This window comes from Phascolarctos cinereus, unplaced genomic scaffold (assembly GCF_003287225.1).
Source record: "Phascolarctos cinereus isolate Bilbo 61053 unplaced genomic scaffold, phaCin_HiC Scaffold_3;HRSCAF=262, whole genome shotgun sequence".
NCBI lineage: Eukaryota > Metazoa > Chordata > Mammalia > Diprotodontia > Phascolarctidae > Phascolarctos > Phascolarctos cinereus.
Window position 1 is genome coordinate 11,844,024 of NW_027555736.1, and position 16,461 is coordinate 11,860,484.

At 40.2% G+C, this 16,461-nt stretch overlaps 1 protein-coding gene across 1 annotated transcript in view; it reads right to left on the reverse strand.

The window, feature by feature from the left end:
• LOC110198981 (lipase member K-like) overlaps nucleotides 1-16,156 on the reverse strand; it is a 45,748-nt gene extending 29,592 nt beyond the window's left edge. The window contains 1 exon segment of the mRNA XM_078151588.1: nucleotides 16,083-16,156. Coding sequence (XP_078007714.1) covers nucleotides 16,083-16,156 — 74 coding nt within the window.
• Between the last annotated feature and the right edge of the window lie 305 nt (nucleotides 16,157-16,461).

Below are 16,461 nucleotides of genomic sequence, written 5' to 3' on the forward strand. Positions count from 1 at the left end.
CACCAGCTCTGGAGTCAGAGGACCTGAGTTCAAATCCAGCCTCAGACACATAACACTCACTAGCTGTGTGATTCTGGGCAAGTCACTTAACCCCAATCGCCTCACCAAAAAAAAAAAATACATGTACACACACTGTGCATAAATAAAAGAATGGTTCTAAAGTTGGGTTAAGCAAATAAATGTGACATCTATGAAGTGGGGAAAAGGAGGGCAGAGAGTGAAATTGGAGCAGAAGAAAGTAAGGGAAAGAGTAGGAGTATAGAAAGTAAGAGAGATGACTGTGTCCAAGCCTTTGCTACCACTCGGCAAATTGGGGTTTGGGTTTGCAAGGTGAGCCTTCCAGTGCCTTCCTGATGTCTCCAAAGGTCCATTATTTCAGGCCATAATTTGGTCAAGCTAACAACAACAACAACAATGTTTATATAGCACTTTGTCATCTCATTCAGTTTTCACAACAAGTGTGATGCAATTGCTTTTGTTGTCCTCATTTTACAGATAAGCACAATAAGGCAAACCAGAGGTAAGTGATCTGCCCAGGATCACCCAGCCAGTAAGTGTCAGAGGTGAGATTCAAACTCTGGTCTTCCTGACACCAAGTCCAGGGTGTTATCTACTATACTACCTAGCTCCCAAGTGAGCACCAATCAGAGCTGTGGCCTCATGATCAGATCAAACAGCAGACTTTCCCATTCATTTACGCTCCCTTTGGTACGCTGTACCACACAGCTGGACTCTCAAATCTGAATCTAGTTTAAACTCAAGACTCCCAGAATGATAGAATTTGAAGCTTTCAAGAAACCTCGGGGGCCACAAAATGTAACTCAGAACAATGTAAACTCTAACTCCAAACATCGTGTTCAGGAATTGTGTGTGTGATTAAACAGCTCTGTTTACAGTGGTGAAAGCAAAGAACCTCATTTTGTCTTTTTTGGTAAAGAGGAATGCAATGTTTCTCTATTTACTCTTCTGAGTTTTACAGTTATTGACCTTGCTAAATCAACCAGAAGTCCACGTTCTCAATCATATCAGAGAGTGTCTAGAATGTTTCTCTCTTCTTTATCAAAAATGAAACTGAATTTCTCTTTCTTTATGCACGGCTCATACTCACTCTTCCCTCCACTGCTGGTTTATGACATCTGACTGATCCAGTCCTTTGGACTCAGGGCCATAGTAGGCAATTTGGGTTTTGTTTTGTTTTGTTACTGAGTGTGACCCTGGAAACCAGTGTCTCCAGGTCCTTCTAGGGAATGGGAGCATCCGGATGGAGCCCACTGAATTGAATGCTCTTTACATGCTCCAGGCTGGTCTAGGTCAGCTGTGACTGCAAGGCTCTGGTCCTATATTTGGTCCTATATGTATCATTATGCCAGTCAAGTGTGGGATTTCAAGTAAGAACAGCAGCATGGCCACCTGTGTCTCTAAACTAACTCTAAGGTCAATCAGTAGTGTACAGATCCACAGGTGGAATGCTTCCTTGGGCATGCATACAAGGAGGCATATGATGAAATTCTGGGTCCCAATATTGCTCTAGTTCCAGGAAGCAAAGTCATGTTTCACTGAGGCCCAGGTGGTTTTCTCTACCCAGATCATAGATCAATGGCAGAGGGCCCAAGAATGTTAGGGTCTATGGGGTTTTATACAGGGGTAGACAAAGGAAAGCTGGAACCTTGAACAAATGCACCAACCTAGGATGAGCAGATTCTGGGCTCCTTGGAATACCCACAATCATTGGTAAGACAAAGAAGGTGGACCTGTGGACTCATGTGTTCATCAGTAATTATGACTCTACATTCTAATTCCTCCTCCTTCTTTTGGGAGAAGGGATCTAGTTAGACCAGCATTTATCAACATATTTGCGTTGTGTGGGGGGAAAAAAATCTTTTAATATATAGCTCAAACATGAAATGATCCAGTGACACTGGTCTCTTCATTGCTCCCTGAATAGGGCATTCCATCTCCTAACTCCAATCATTTGTACTGGCTCTACCCCCATCCTGGGATGCCCTCCCTCCTCATCTCCACCTCCTGGCATCCCTGGCTTCATTCAAGTCCAAGCTCAAATTCTACCTAGTATAGGAAGCCTTTCCCAATCCCTCTTCATTCTAGTGCCTTCATTCAACTGAGTATCTTTAAATTATTTGTTTGTTTGTATGAAGTTATGTGTATGTTGTCTGCCTCATTTGACTTTGAGCTCCTTGAGGACAGAGAATATCATGTGCCTTTCTTTGTATTTCTGCTACTTAGCATAACATGGACCAAGGACTGGATGAGCAGGGCTATGTCTTCTTTTTGTGCACATAGTAGGCACTTAACAAATGTTTATTGTCTGACTAGCTGACTGTCACTCATCCTAGATTCTGTACCCTGGTCTCACTCAACCACAGCCTCTCAGGGATGGAAGACAACTCAGTCCAAGGTCAGCTGGTACCAAGTATGCTTAAGCAGAAATACACTCTATAGTGTCTCTGACAGGCAATGGGCCATCCTACCTTTGCTGGGTGACCTCAGATATAGGGAACCCACTGCTCTGGAGGCAGTCTATCCAATTTTTGTGCAGCTTGTACCTGCATGCTTGCAGAATCACATTCTGCCTTGCTGTTCTGAGGTTCTGGTGCCAGGATGAGCTTATCTTTTGCCCATCTCTCTTAAAACAGCATAAACCTGCCTTATAGTTGTTTGAGATGGGCAGGGGTGGGGATATTTTACTATTTAAATAGAGGTGGTGGGGTACAATGGAGAGAATGCTAGGTTTGAAGTCAGGAACTCCTGAGTTCAACTCTTACCTCTGACACTTGTGGGTAGTGTGACCCTGGGAAAGTTATTTTCCCTCTGAAGCCTCAGACAAAGCCCTAGGCCTTACCTATTGAGTTATAGAATCTCCTTTGGTGGAAGGACTTCCCACACTGGGAGTGTTAAATGGTGACAAAATCACGGATCCTTCTTGTAGCCATCACTAAGAACTCCTGGGGGAAAATAATTTAAAAGGTCAAAAAAAAAAATAACACCCAGAGGAGAAAGTAGCCTTTTAAAATTCTGAACTGTTAACCCTGGTCTTGAGTTTTGGAGATAGGAGGGACTTTTGAATCCATCCCTTCTCTTTACTGATCAAACAGCAACCCCCAATGCTTAAGACGTAGCTGGTTTCTAGCCAGAAGTACAATACTCAGAAGAGCAGGATCTAAAGATCAGCTCTGTTACTAGTTGTATGACCTTGGAAGAGTCCCTTCACCTCTCTGGGCTTCAACTTACTCATCAGCACAATGCGAAGGACCTTTGATACCTCAATTACAATGCTGTTGTAAGGATCATTTGAGCAGTTACTGATACTCCAGCGTAGGCCTTTGGATGCCATTCTCCCTTTCCAACCTCTGTAGCCTCCAAAGTCCCTTCCTGCTCTAAATCTGGGATCTGATGTGGTATCCCTCAAGTTGAATGTAAGCTCATTGAGGTCAGAGTCTATTTTTGTCTTTTCATCCCCAGCACCTAATGTAGCACAGGACCGAGCAGGTGTTTAATGAGTGCTTGCTGAATGGATGCACGGATGAATGACTGAATTATGATAAACCTTGAGGTACTAGAGAACTATATGGTACCAATTCTTAGCACCAAAGTCAGGCCAAGAAGAAAGATGAAAGCCTAAAGCCTGTTCCTGCTTGGATAGGCTACAAGGAACCTTAGGGGAAACATTATGAAAGTCCCTTCCCTGCTCTGAGCCTCAGTTTCCTCTTATATAAAATGAAGGACTTGGGAAGGTCTCTGATATTCTTTCCAGTGATGGATCCTCTGGCTCCCATTGGTTCTCCACTTAAGCCTTCTTTTTTAAAAATTTTTTTTATTTTATTAATTAATTTTGATTTATCAATAATCACTTCCATATGCTTTTGAGTTAAATTTTTCTCCCTTCTCCCCACCACCTCCCCAAGACAGTGCACAATCTGATATAGGTTTTACATTTACATTCCATTAAACATATTTTCACATTAGTGAAGTTGTAAGTAAAAATTAAAACCAATAGGAGGAACCATCAGAAAGATGAAACAAAACTCAACAGAAGGTAAAAAAAGTGATAGCATTCAACTTCCATAGTTCTTTCTTTGGATGTGGAGCATTTTCCATCCGAGGCCTCTGGAGATGTCTTAGATCCTTGTAATGCTGAGAAGGGTTCAGTTTAACAATATTAGTCATTGCAAATGTGGCTGTTATTGTGTACAAAGTCCTCTTGGTTCTGCTCACTTCACTCAGCATCAGACCATATAAGTCTTTCCAGGTTTTTCTGAAGTCAGCCTGTTCATCATTTCTTATAGCACAATAGTATTCCATTACATTCATATACCACAACTTGCTCAGCCATTCCCCAATTGATGGGCATCCTCTCAATTTCCAATTCTTTGCCACCACAAAAAGAGCTGCTATGAATATTTTTGTACATGTGGGTCCTTTTCCCATTTGTTTGATCTCTTTGGGATATAGCCCTAGAAGTGCTATTGCTGGATCAAAGGGTATGCACATTTTTGTAGCCCTTTGGGCATAGTTCCAAATTGTTCTCCAAAATGGTTGGATCATTTCACAACTCCACCAACAATGTATTAGTGTTCCAATTTTCCCACATCTTCTCCAACATTTATCATTTTCCTGTTTTGTCATGTTGGCCAATCTGATAGGTGTGATGTGGTACCTCAGAGTTGTTTTGATTTGCATTTCTCTAATCAATAATGATTTAGAGCATTTTTTCATATGACTATAGATGGCTTTAATTTCTTCATCTGAGAACTGTCTGTTCATATCCTTTGACCATTTATCAATTGGGGAATGGCTTGTTCTTATAAATTTGTCTTAATTCTCTATATATTTTAGAAATGAGGCCTTTATCAGAGAGACTGGTTGTAAAAATTCTTTCCCAATTTTCTACCTTCCTTCTAATCTTAGTTGCATTGGCTTTGTTTGTGCAAAAACTTTTCAATTTAATGTAATCAAAATTATCCATTTTGCTTTTCATAATGTTCTCTATCTCCTGTTTGGTCATGAATTCTTCTGTTCTCCATAGATCTGATAGGTAAACTATTCCTTGTTCTCCCAGTTTACTTATGGTATCAGCCTTTATATCTAAGTCATGAACCCATTTTGACTTTATTTTGGTATATGGTGTGAGATTTGGGTCTATGCCTAGTTTCTGCCATACTCTTTTCCAGTTTTCCCAGCAGTTTTTTTCAAAGAGTGGGTTCTTATCCCAGAAGCTGGGGTCTTTGGGTTTATCAAATAATAGATTACTATAGTCATTGACTACTGTGTCTTGCATATTTAACCTATTCCACTGATCCACCTCCCTATTTCTTAGCCAGTACCAAGCAGTTTTGATGATTGCTGCTTTATAATACAATTTAAGATCTGGAATTGCTAGGCCACCTTCCCCTGCATTTCTTTTCATTAGTTCCTTTGATATTCTGGACCTTTTGTTTTTCCAAATGAATCTTGTTATTATTTTTTCTAACTCTATAAAATAATTTTTTGGTAGTTTGATTGGTATGGCACTGAATAAGTAAATTAGCTTAGGTAGGATTGTCATTTTTATTATATTAGCTGGCCTACCCATGAGCAACTGATGTTTTTCCAATTATTTAGATCTGATTTTATTTGTGTGAAAAGTGTTTTGTAATTGTGTTCATAGAGTTCCTGGGTTTGTTTCGGAGGTAGACTCCTAAATATTTTATAATGTCTACAGTAAGTTTAAATGGGATTTCTCTTTCTATCTCTTGCTGTTGGGCTTTGTTGGTAATATATAGAAATGCTGATGATTTATGTGGGTTTATTTTATAGCCTGCAACTTTGCTAAAGTTGTTTATTATTTCAAGTAGTTTTTTACTTGATTCTCTAGGATTCTCTAAGTATATCATCATGTCATCTGCAAAGAGTGATAGCTTTGTTTCTTCTTTGCCTATTCTAATGCCTTCAATTTTTTTTCTTCTCTTATTGCTAAAGCTAAGGTTTCCAGTACAATATTGAATAACAGTGGTGATAATGGACATCCTTGTTTCACCCCGATCTTATTGGAAATGCTTCTAGCCTGTCCCCATTACATATAATGCTTGCTGAAGGTTTTAGATAATGCTATTTATTATTTTAAGGAAGACTCCATTTATACCTATGCTTTCTAGTGTTTTTAATAGGAATGGGTGTTGTATTTTATCAAAAGCTTTTTCTGCATCTATTGAGATGATCATGTGGTTTCTGTTGGTTTTGTGTTGATATGCTCAATGATGCTGATAGTTTTCCTAATATTGAACCAACCCTGCATTCCTGGTATAAATCCTACCTGGTCATAGTGTATTATTCTTGTGATAAGTTGCTGCAATCTATTTGCTAGTATTTTGTTTAAAATTTTTGCATCTATATTCATTAGAGAAATTGGTCTATAATTTTCTTTCTCTATTTTGACTCTTCCTGGTTTAGGTATCAACACCATATTTGTATCATAAAAAGAATTTGGTAAGACTCCTTCTTCACCTATTTTCCCAAATAGTCTATATAGTATTGGAATTAATTGTTCTTTAAATGTTTGATAGAATTCATGTAAATCCATCTGGCCCTGGAGATTTTTTCCTAGGGAGTTCATCAATGGCTTGTTCAATTTCTTTTTCTGAGATGGGGTTATTTAAGTATTTTACTTCCTCTTGTTAATCTGGGCAATTTATATTTTTGTAAATATGTATCCATTTCACTAAGATTGTCAAATTTGTTGGCATATAGTTGGGCAAAATAATTCCTAATTATTGTTTTAATTTCCTCTTCCTTGGTGGTAGCTTCACCCTTTTCATTCTTGATACTAGTAATTTGGTTTTCTTCTTTCTTTTTTTTAATTAAATTAACCAAAGGCTTATCTATTTTATTGTTTTTTTCATAAAACCAGCTCTTAGTTTTATTTATTAGTTCAATAGTTTTCTTAATTTCAATTTTATTAATTTTTCCTTTGGTTTTCAATATTTCTAATTTGGTGTTTAGTTGAGGATTTTTAATTTGTTCTTTTTCTAGTTTTTTTAGTTGTATGCCCAATTCATTAATCTCCTCTTTTTCTATTTTATTTATGTAAGCATTTAGAGATATAAAACTTCCCCTAAGAACTGCTTTAGCTGCATCCCATAGTTTTGGTATGGTGTCTCATTATTGTCATTCTCTTGAATGAAATTATTGATTGTTTCTATGATTTGTTGTTGACCCAATCATTTTTTAGGATTAGATTATTTAGTTTCCAATTATTTTTTAGTCTATCTTTCCATGGCCCTTTATTACATATAATTTTTATTGCACCGTGATCTGAAAAGGAAGCATTTAATATTTCTGCCTTTCTGCATTGGACTGTGAGGATTTTATGCCCTAGTACAGGGTCAGTTTTTGTGTATGTGCCATGTACTGCGAGAAAAAAGTATATTCCTTTCTATCCCCATTCAGTTTTCTCCAGAGGTCTATCATACCTAACTTTTCTAATGTTCTATTCACCTCCTTAACTTCTTTCTTGTTTATTTTGTGGTTACTTATCTAGTGCAGAGAAGGGGAGGTTCAGGTGCCCCACTAGGATGGTTTTGCTGTCTATTTCTTCCTGTAACTCCCTGAACTTCTCCTGTAAGAATTTGGATGCTATACCATTTGGTGCATATGTGTTTAGTAATGATATTACTTCATTGTCTATGGTGCCTTTTAGCAGGATGTAGTTTCCTTCCTTATCTCTTTTGATTAGATCTATTTTTGCTTTTGCTTTGTCTGAGATCAGGATTGCTACCCCTGCTTTTTTTACTTCAGCTGAGCATAATATATTCTGCTCCAGCCTTTTACCTTTACCCTGTATGTGTCACTCTTTTTCAAATGTGTTTCCTGTAAACAACATATTGTAGGATTATGGTTTTTAATCCATTCTGCAATCCTTTCCATTTTATGGGAGAGTTCATCCCATTCACATTCACAGTTATGATTACTATCTGTGTCTTTTTCTCCATCCTTTTCCCCCATTTATGCTTTTCTTTCTCCTTTTTCCTTTCCCCCTTCACTAGTGTTTTGCTTTTGACCACCGCCTCCTTCAGTCCCTCCTCCCTTTTATTATCCCTTTCCCTTTTCTTCCCCTTTACTCTTACTGCTTCTTCCCTCCCTTCTTTCCCCCTCCCTTTTCTTTCCCCTTTTCCCTCCTACTGCCTATAGGGCAAGTTAGATTTCTATACCTAACTGATTATGTTATGCCCTTCTTGAGCCAAATCTGATGAGAGTAAGGTTCAAACAATGCTCCCCCCCTTCTTTCCCTCTGCTGTAATAGGATTTTGTGTCTTTTCCTGTAATGTAATTTACCCTTGTCTGCCTCCTCCTTTCTCAGTACATTTTCTAAGATCAGATTGATCCACTTATTTGGATCCATTTAACCCACTTGATTAGATTTTTTTTTATCATTACATCAAAGTCAACTAATATCCACCCTCTTTATGTATACTCCTTTAACAGGTGTAATAACAATACAGTTCTCAAGGGTTGCAAGTATTCCCTTGTAGGGTTTAAACAGCCCCCCCTTATTAACATATTGTATCTTTCTGTCCCATTTACCTTTTTAAGTCCTTCTTGAGTCCTGTACTTGAAGATCAAATTTTTTGTTGAGCTCTGGTCTTTTTATCAGGAAAGTTTGGAAGTCTCCTATTTCGTTGAATATCCACCTCCCTTGAAAAATGATGCTCATTTTTTGGGTAATTGATCCTTGGCTGCATTCCAAGCTCCTTTGCCTTTGGAATATCATGTTCCATGCCCTGTCTTTTAATGTAGAAGCTGCAAGGTCCTGTGTAATCCTGACTGTGGTTCCATGATATTTAAATTGTTTCTTTCTGGCTGCTTGCAGCACCTTCTCTTTCATCTGGTAATTTTGGAATTTTGCTATTATATTCCTTGGCATTGTCAATTTGGGATCTCTTTCAGGTGGTGGATTTCTTTCTATGGTTATTTTCCCTTCTGGTTCTAGGACTTCGGGCAGTTTTCCTTTATGATTTCCTGAAAGATACTGTCCAGGCTTTTTTTTCATCATGATTTTCAGGTAGTCCAATAATTTTTAAATTGTCTCTCCTGATCGATTTTCCAGGTCGGTTGTTTTACTGGTATTTTACATTTTCATCTATTTTTTCATTTTTTTGTTTCTGTTTGACTGATTCTTGCTCTCTCATAGAGACATTAGTTTCCATTTGTCCAATTCTAGTTTTTAACAGATTGTTTTCTTCTGTTAGTTTTTGTACTTCCTTCTTCAACTGGCCAATTGTTTTTTAGGGACTTGTTTTTCAGTTTGTTTTTTTTGTACTTTTCTTCAATTGGCCAATTGTGTTTTTTAGGGACTTGTTTTCTTCAGTGTATTTTTTTTCCAATTGGCCAATTGTATTTTTGAAGGACTCTTCTACCTCTCTCATTTGACTATTAAAATCCTTCTTGAGCTCTTCTAAGAAGGCTTTTTGGGCTTCAGACCAGTTCATATTCCCTTTTGTTGCAGATGTGGGTTTGTTGACAATGTTGTCCTCTTCAGAATTTCTGTCTTGATCTTCACTCTTCTCATAATATGAATCTATGGTATGTTTCTTTTTACTCATGGTGTTTCTTTATTCCCTGGCCTTTAAAGAGTCTGAGCTCTCCTGCTGGGGAACAGAGGGCACTGACCCAACCTTCTTGTGTTGGGAGCCTAGGTCTTGGTCACTGGCTTTGTGTGCTGGGGCCTCTTACGTTGGCAATTGGAGGTTGTAGGGTTCTGGCAGCTCACCTGGTGTTGGGCTGGAATCAGCAAGGCTGGACCTTTCAGGCAATTCTAGGTTGCCTGTTTTTCCTTTCCTTTAGCTTTCTTCAGCTCCTTTTAGATGGGTGCTGCAGGGTGTTTATCTGCCTGGGGCCCTGCAGTTGCTCCCTTTCTGCTAATGCACTGGGAGATTCCTTTGCAGTAGAGTGCCAAGGCACCTGGTGGTTTTCTGAGCTGGTTTCCACTGGTTGTCCTGCCCTCACTGAGGCACTCAGAGGTCCAGGTGTTAGTGTTTGCCTGCTCTACTACCTGGGCTTCAAGATCTCCTCCTCATTAGCAGTTGGATGCTGTAGGGTTCTGACAGCTTATCTGGAGTTGGGCTGCAATCAGCAAGGTTGGAACTTAAGGGAGACTCTAGGTTGCTTTCTTTAGCTCCCGTGTTTGGTGGACATTTAATGAGCAGGTAGGTTAAATGTCTTCAGCTCCTTCGGCTGAGAAGTGACTTGATCTTGACAGAGGAAGCTCTTTCCATCCAGACCTCTTTGCCTAGTTTTCTCTTCCATGAGCTGGGTCACTCTAAACTCTAATGGAGAGGATCAAGAACAGGAGTTTCCTCCCCCAGGCAGTGGCTCCCCAGATTGGATTCTGTTTATACTCTAAACAGAAATTAGATTTCTCATTTGGGTGGAGTCCCACCCATAGCCCAACCTAGTTAATGAGCTTATGCCTTGGGGGCTAGGAGTAATCTCACCACTCAGCCATGCTCTTCCAGACTTACGACCTTTTCAGGAGTTGGATTTTAAAAGAAATAAGAGGAAAAGGAGGGGTCACAAAATAATAATCATTAATATAATAGTATAATAGTAACTTCTCCCAAGATAATATATGTGAAGTGCTTAGCAAACCTTAAAATGTCCTTTTTTTTTTTTAGGGGCAGCTAGGTGGCACAGTGGATAGAGCACCGGCCTTGAAGTCAGGAGGACCTGAGTTCAAATCCAGTCTCAGACCAAACAATTGACACTAGCTGTGTAACCCTGGGCAAGTCACTTAACCCCAATTGCCTAAAATTTAAAAAAAAAAGTGTTTTTTTTTTTAAATTAGCTACTTATTTAGTGAGATGATACCAGAGGATTTGGGGTCATGAAGCTGATACACTGTCTTCCTTGAGCTTCCTTCAAATAAATCAATTGTTAGAGGCTCACAAGTGGTGAAATCTGAAAAATCAGGGTCTGGGTATCTACCCCCATGACAAAGGCATTATTAGGAAGGTGAATCAGGAAAGACTTCTTTCAGAAAGTAGGACTTTAGCAGGTACTTGAAGGAAGCCAAGGATGTTGGAAGGTGGAGATGAGGAAGGAGCGTGGTCTAGGTATGGGAGAAAGCAAGGCAAATGTCCAAGTGGGGGAACAGTAACACAGCCAAAGTCACTGGACATCATAGTACATGGTGGGGCAGGCAAGGGGTATAAAGAGTACAAAAGCTAGAAAGCTAGGAAGGTGCCGTGTTATGGAAGGTGCTGTATTATGAAAGGCTTTACAAGCCAAACAGAGGGTTTTATTTAGATCCCGGAGGCAGTGGTGTTGATTGAATAGAGGGGTGATGTGATCAAACTTGCACTTTAGAACTGTGTGGGATGCCACTCAAATTAAAAAACAAAACAAAGAGGTATCCAAGGAGAAACGGAAAGTTAATTTATTATTTCAAATCTCAAGATTTGGGTGTCCTTCCACCAGTATGATCTGATGAGGGGAAACAAAGACACAGAAGCAGAAAGCCAGGTTAAATAGTGCTAATGGGTAAATTCCCCCTCCCACCAGCTGTCCGTCACAATCTCAAACAAGAGACTCTACCATAGAACAAAGGAAATAGTATACATCTCTATATTTCTTAGTTTGTTTGAGATAATGTCAAAGAAGCAATTAAAAATGGGCAGTCAAGCTAGACATGGTAGTGTGGAGCCAGGCCACCATGACAGAAAGATAGTTTACAAATGTATTGGGAGGTCTGAGAGATTGAACAGACAATGGGAATAGATAACGGAGGGAACTGGAAGGCATCTGAGTAAGGTCCTTTCAAAGGGAGATAAGGGGAGTAGATAAGGAACCTTTTAAGGGTTTTCTGGGTCCTGTAGACAAACGAGAGCCAGATTCTTTTAGGGCAAGGAGCAAAGGCGCATCTGAATAAGATTAAAAGGTAGGCTAAGGCTGAACAACTAGACAAATTTTAACTATTGGTATATGGCACTAGAAAAAAAAACTTACAGAAATCTATACTTAACTCTATCCTACCTCCTGAACTTATTACCAGATTTAAGAGTCTTATCCCAAACCTTAATTACACTGAGAAGTCTTCACTGGGACATCCCATTCAGGAAGATCAGTTTGAAAGTGGATTGGAAGATAATTCAGAGTGGAGAGAGATCTGTGGCTTGAAGACCAACCAGCAGCTTAAGGGGATGAGGCCTTAAACTGGATGGTGGTAGTATGTGTAGAGAGGATGGGGCATATGTAAGAGATGCCATGAAAGTAGATGTGAGAGTGGAGGTCAGGAAAATGGCTGGGGCTGGATGAAAAAATCTGAATGTTATCTGCCCAGAGATCACCAAATTAAATAATACAGAAGGAGAGGAGAAGAGGGCCCAAAAGAGAGCCTTGGGAGACATCCATGATTAACAGGTGAGACCTGGATGAAGATCTAGCAAGAGACTGAGGAGTTGTCAGGTAGAAGAGATGAAAAAGTATTTATTAAGTGCCTTCTTTGTCCCAGGCACTAAACACTTTTTACAAATATCATCTCATTTGATCCTCACAACAACCCTGGGAGGTAGGTGCTATTATTATCCCCACTTTACAGGTGAGGAAACTGAGGCATACAGAGATTAAGCCCAGAGGCTTGCCTTGGCCACTTCTTCATGCAAAAGAGAGGTGAAGGAGCAGATAGTGGGGGAAGGCATCTCAGTGACGGGCGATGTGCAAGGGAGATGAGGGAGCTCTTGGTGAATAGCCTCAGTCTTTTCAGTGATGCATGAGGCAGGTTCTGAGCTGAGGGGGTGAGGCTGGGGAGTCATGGGAGCTTTGAGGAAGAAAGAAAATGTTTACTGTACCAAGTGAGGTAGTGAGTCAATTAGGAAGGCAGAAAAGGCTTGCCCTTGCCACATTGAGGGGCTAGCTGAGATGACATAACACAGTTGTGGTGGACCCAGTCAGCATAGTCTGCTGGTTTTCTGTAGCTTCCTTGAGCAGTATGTGTGAAGGAGCGAAGATAGCGGATGGTGTTGGTCATCCAGGACTCTGGTTTGGGAGAACAACCTCAGTAATAGAAGAAAAAGGGAAAGGCATTCAACAGAAGATGGCACAGGAGGGTTGGACTGCTTCACCAAGGGGAAGGGGAGAGTGGAGCTAGTGTGAGAGTGATGGGCTGGTTTACAAAACTTGAGGGATGGAGGGATTTTACATCACATTGAGATTGAAGAACATGCCTTAGGCTGACAAGACAGAGGGAGAAATGGAAACAGTATAGATTGGGATCAGGTAAAGGGATATGTTCATGAACATGGAAGTGTCTCCTTTGTGAGTGATAGTGAGAGCAAGGTTGTGACCATCTCTGTGTATGGCCAAGGTGGGGTTGGGTGGAGGAACAGGTCACAGGATATGAGTAAGTTGAGGAATCGAGAAATTAGGGTGTTCAAGGAAGTTTCAATAGGTATGGCAGGTCCCTTATTATGAGGTGTTGGGGAGGAGTGAAAGACTGTGGACCTGGCATTGAACTCATTGAGGAAAAAAATAAGGAAGGAAGGAAAGAAGGAAGGAAGGAAGGAAGGAAGGAAGGAAGGAAGGAAGGAAGGAAGGAAGGAAGGAAGGAAGGAAGGAAGGAAGGAAGGAAGGAAGGAAGGATAAGGATTGGATGAACCTCAAAGGAAGAGAGCTTACTGAATGGTGGGGGTAGGGGGAGAGTCTGGAAGTGGCCATGGGAAGTAATGGGTATTCGTGAATGATGATGCAGCCAGTGCTGGAAAGAGTGGCCAGGGAGGAAGTGTCATCAGGAGAGAGACAGTTCTAAGTGAGTGCAAGAAGATGGAGCAGGTGGGAAAACCTTTGTGCCTTTGCATTGATTCTTCTCCCCAAGCCTAGAGAGCACTCCTTCCTCACCTTTGCCACACTGAATGCTTACTTTCTTTGAAAACAGCTCTAGCACCACTCTACAGCTGTGTATGTTGAGGCAGCAGGAATGATGGATCTGAAGTCAGAAGACAAACGGGTTCAAATCCTGCCTCTAACTCTTACTATCTGTGTGACCTTGAATAAATCATTTAAACTCTCTATGCCTCATTTTCCTCATCTGTAAAATGATAGGTGATCTTTGAGGTCTGTCCCATCTCCAGACCTGGAATCTGAGGGTTCTATGCACATATTACCTCCCCTAATAGAATGTAAGCACCTTTTTGTATTTGCATTGTTTGTGGGTGCCTCGCACAGAGTAGGCTCTTAATAAATCTTTGCTGATTGAGGGGATGGTTGATTGGATTTCCAGCTATCTCTTCCTCCCACCCCAACCCCAGTAAATATAGTGGACATGTAAAGCTGATTCACTGTTACCTAAGCTGCCTAGTGTTAAAGAAATACTAACTAAATTTACACTTCTCGATGCATGCAATCTAACTTTATCAGTCATGGTGTGCAAACAGTATCCTCCCAAAACAAGCCATGTTTTACAGGTTCCAATAAGCTTTTTTCCAACTGATTCCCTTTCCCCCAGCTGGAGACTGTACATTTCCAGCCAGGGTGATGGCCACAGCTCCAAAATCTCTATCAACCAGTTGGCTGCCTTCCAGTCAGCACCAACCTGCTTATGTCTAAAGTGAGAAAATGCAGGAGGCAGCTCTGTTCACTATGTAGAACAGGCTGATGGCTGGGGTCTCAGATGAGTTTTTGTACATTTAACTAAAGTTGTTTATCATACAATTTGATTGGTAATTTATTTCAATATTACTGATAAAATTTTTATATTATTTTTCATCAGTGATTTGTCTCATAGGAGGCTCCACGTATGCTTATCAGTTGTTTTAGAATATGTAATTGGTGCTTAATATGTTGTACCACAAACATGTTTATCTCATTTTTGAGAAACAAATTATATTTTAAAAAATGACTTACTCAAAGCAATTACAAAATGGAATCTTCAAACACAATGGAATTAATGATGCTAATATGACATTATTTTATTAGGATAATAGTTCTCACCAAATTGTCAGTTATGCTGAACTAACAAACTTATTCCTATTATCTTATTAAGGTTTAAAAATACTATTTACACTTCAGCCTTTATGCCTACAATAAATCCATGGCGCCTATGGGGAAACAACGGCCAAATCTATGAATTTCTGGCCAAGGTTAATTTGCCAAGAGTTTCAAGACAGCAGCTTTTCAAAATGACTTTGACTTGGGGAAATTGTAATAAGCTGCTACAAGCTATTCATCTTCCCAGAACTGTTAGATATCCTGACTTCTTTGGATCTGAATAGTTTGAAATAAAGTGGAGTTTGATATAGGTGAACAAGTTGACCTTGGGCCACCGCTAGGTCACTTTAGGAAACCATTTTGTCACCAATACAAAGGCAGTAGATAATACAAGAATAATGTGAGCTTTCAGCCAGGAAACATTGGGAATGACTTTAGTATTTAATTAATATCTTGATTTTAAGTTACAAACATTTCCAGATTCTCTCCTCCATTAGAGCTTACTTGTAATAAGATAAAACAAAACAATTAAGCAAAACTAACAATAGTGACTTCATCTGAAAGTGGAGTGTATGCAACGTTCTCCGCCTGCTCTGCTTCTCACTCCAAGCTCAGTATTTTTAAAGTTTTTTTTTTAATTAGTAGAAATCTATCTTCTCTCCCTCCTGCGCTACACTCCACTGAAAAAGACAGAGAAGAAAAATAGATTCCTTATTACAAATATGCCAAGTCAAGCAAAACCACGTCGTCCTTGGCTGTACACAACGGTACTTGTTTCATTCAGCCCCAAATCCATCAGGAGATGGAGAGTAAGCTTTATCGTCAATCTTCTGGAAGCAGGGATGGTCATTAGATTGGTCATGGTTTGTATAGCCTTTAATGTGGCTTGTCTCTACAATGTGCTTGTTATTGTAGAAATTGTGGGATGACCTTTTTTGATGTGAGATTCGCTCTGGTCCTCCATGTTTCATTGGCCTGGGGATACCCTGGAGAAATGCAGCTGTGTCTGGACAAGCTCCCTGCCTTGTCCTGTTTCCTCTTCTTCACTTCATGTGCCAGATCATCCACTCCAGCAGTCTGTTCTTACCCAGCTCTAACCTCTCTCTGACCTCCAGTCTTGCATCTCCATCTGCCTATTGGGCAAGTAGAACCAGATGTACTGTAGACTCCCTGAATTCGACATCTTGAGTCCCCAGCTGAATTCGTTGTTTTTTCCCCAAAGCCTCCCTCCACCAACCATCCCTATTGCTGGAAAGGGCAACACCATCCTCCTAGGCCCTCAGGCACACAACCTAGGAGTCATCCTAGATGTCTCACTCTCTTGCCCCTACCCCCACCCCATTCCAATCTGTTACCAAGGCCTGCCAATTTCACTTCTGCCATATGCCTAGACTTTGCTCCCTTCTCTCTCCTAACATGGGGTCCCCACCCTAGCGAATCACCTCATGTCTGGACTATTGCCACAGCCTGCTTGGGTGGGGGGTGGGG